General features: G+C 45.4%; 1 protein-coding gene across 1 annotated transcript in view; it reads right to left on the reverse strand.

The window, feature by feature from the left end:
• ndufaf6 (NADH:ubiquinone oxidoreductase complex assembly factor 6) overlaps positions 1-2,875 on the reverse strand; it is an 11,573-nt gene that overhangs the window by 6,802 nt on the left and 1,896 nt on the right. The window contains exons 3-4 of the mRNA XM_034873630.1: positions 1,199-1,321; positions 89-145 (exon numbers count right to left, since the gene is read on the reverse strand). Of these exons, the coding sequence (XP_034729521.1) occupies positions 89-145; positions 1,199-1,321 (180 nt within the window). The remainder of the gene's footprint in view (positions 1-88; positions 146-1,198; positions 1,322-2,875) is intronic.

Here is a 2,875-nt window from a genome sequence, read left to right on the forward strand (position 1 = left end):
CATCTAGATGAGGATTGGGGTCATAGGGGACCATCTAGATGAGGATTGGGGTCATAGGGGACCATCTAGATGAGGATTGGGGTCTTACTCTCTCGGTGACGATCCTCAGCAGCCATCTCTTTGTCAGGTGATGTTTCCTCACCGCCTGCAAAACATCATCCAGGCGGTTAACCGGCTGATTAACAACTCACGGCAGCAGCTGGTCAATTTGATGCCCCCATATGTCTTTTCCACCAAGGCGGTTCTGGTGCTGGTTCGGAGTCAGTGCCAGATATCGAACCGGTTCTTTAATTTGCCACACAAATTAACCGGTTCACACTCAGCACCAACGTAGCGCTGGTCTAGAGATAAGAACCGGTTAGGTCAGGTGCTGGGGGGGGGTTTCATGGCGGCCATTTTGAAAACCCCAGTCAGCTGTTAACCATAGAGAGCTGTTACTGTCAGCTTTGGACCTGGATGGGAGACCAGAACCACCGTGGTCTGGTCTGGGGAGGGAACCAACGGTCTGCTGGCTCTCAGGCTGGGGAAGAACCAGCTGGGTCTTAGAGAACTGGAGAGTAGAACCAGACCCTGACTGGCACCAGAACCAGAACCAGAACCAGAACCAGCACCTTGTTAGTCTTGGTGGAAAAGACATATCAGTCAACTGTGAAGCTGGTCAGAGACAGGAATAGAGAGGCGTAGTCTGCCCCCCCCCCCCCCCCCCCCCCCCCCCCCCCCCCCCCCCCCGGGACATATTTGGGGTTTTAAAAACAATTCTGAAGTAACATTTTACTTCATATTCTATCAACAAATATCATCTTTATCTCCATTTCCAACAGCTGAGATAACATCTATGTTCAGGGAATGCATCAGTCTCTACTAGCACACTATTAAACATGGAAGTGGGGTTCGTTTTTTGTCAAAAAGTTATAATTCATGTTAAAAATCACCATGGAAACAACATAAGTGTCACATCCAGAATAATGTCCTGAGTCAGGAATACGTGTTTATCTCAGGAAATAAGGAGAGGACGCTGATTTCAGGTAGAAAACATGGAACTTGGACCATTTTTCTTCTTCTAAAAATTTAGAAATGGGTCAATTTGACCCGAATACCAGACGAGGGTTAAATGTTTCTCTCAGTTCGTCCCAGGTTGCCTTGGAAACCAAACTGTTATCCTGACTGAGTGTCCTGCTTTCTGCAGGCGGGTATTTACCCGCCACAGCTCGGCGCTGACCGGCTGGTTCGGAGGCTCGTCCCTGTAGATTTCTTCTATGGCCGTCTTCCAGAACTGCATTCGCATCAAACCAATGGTCTTCTGGGAAACGGAGTCCTTCACCTGGTGGAGAAACAAATATATATATATATATATATTATATATAAAGGGCAACGGTTTCACAAGCTAGACTTACACTTAGTTTTCGTAATCCCTTTGGGATGACTCACGCAAAGGAAATTAAAGTTACCAGCATCCATTACAACACTAAGGAGAAAAAAAGAAGAATACAATACAACCCAGTGATATAATAATGCACAGGACAACACACAGTACATGTGTTCACATGGAGGGATTTTTTGAGGTGACTGGGGCCGGGGGGGTGGAAAAAAAACACAAGAAGGTACACGAGGCAGTCCGTACGGAGGGGGGTAAGGATAGGGACGGGGTGTGTAGGTGTGTGTGTGTGTCTGTGTGTGTGTGTGTGTGAGATAAGGTGTGAGGTGGCGGACTGTGTTGTTGTTGTTGTTGTTGTTGTTGTTGTTACAGAGAGTTCGGTGCAGCCTTGTCCTTGAGGAGAGATAAAGGAGCAGGAGGAGATAGTGAGGCCAGCTGCAGGTTGTTTCCCAGCTAATTTAAGATAAGATAAGATAATTTGTTTATTAGTCCCCAATGGGGAAATTACTGCACTACACTCTGTGTACACACTTTTTGTTAGTACTCACACACAGGCCTGAAATACACACACATGCTCAGGACCTATACATGCACTATACATGGAGAGATGTCAGAGTGAGCGGGCTGCCAGCTGAACCAGCGCCCTGAGCGGTCGGGGGGTACGGTGCCTTGCTCAAGGGCACCTGGCAGAGCCCAGGAGGTGAACTGGCATCTCTCCAGCCACCAATCCATGCTCCCAACTTTTTGGGTCCATACGGGGATTTGAACCAGTGACCCTCCGGTTCCCAACCCAACTCCCTATGGACTGAGCTACTGCCACCCCCTCTAAAAAGGTTTAAAAAGGTGACAGTGACAGAAGAAGAGCTGCAGCAGTTACAGTAGTAGTAGTAGTAGTAGTAGTAGTAGTAGTAGTAGTAGTAACAGTAGTAGTAGTAGTAGTAGTAGCAGTAGTAGTAGTAGTAACAGTAGTAGTAGTAGTAGTAGTAGTAGTAGTAGTAGTATTAGTCATAATAATAGGAGTAGTAACAGTAGCAATAGCAGTAGTAGTAGTAGTAGTAGTAGTAACAGTAGTAGTAGTAGTAGCAGTAGTAGTAATAGTAGTAGTAGTAGTAACAGCAGTAGCAGTAGCAATAGCAGTAGTAGTAGTAGTAGTAGTAGTAGTAGTAGCAGCAGTAGTAGTAGTAGTAGTAGTAGTAGTAGTAGTAGTAGTAGTAGTAGCAGCAGTAGTAGTAGTAGTAGTAGTAGGAGTAATAGCAGCAGTAGTAGTAGTAGTAGTAGTAATAGTAGTATTAGTCATAATAATAGGAGTAGTAACAGTAGTAGTAGGAGTAGTAACAGTAGCAGTAGCAGTAGCAGTAGTAGTAGTAGTAACAACAGTAGTAGTAATAGTAGTAGTAGTAGAAACAGCAGTAGCAGTAGCAGTAGTAGTAGTAGTAGTAGTAGTAACAGTAGTAGTAGTAGTAGCAGTAGTAGTAGTAACAGCAGTAGCAGTAGCAATAG

This window comes from Etheostoma cragini, chromosome 6 (genome assembly GCF_013103735.1).
Source record: "Etheostoma cragini isolate CJK2018 chromosome 6, CSU_Ecrag_1.0, whole genome shotgun sequence".
NCBI lineage: Eukaryota > Metazoa > Chordata > Actinopteri > Perciformes > Percidae > Etheostoma > Etheostoma cragini.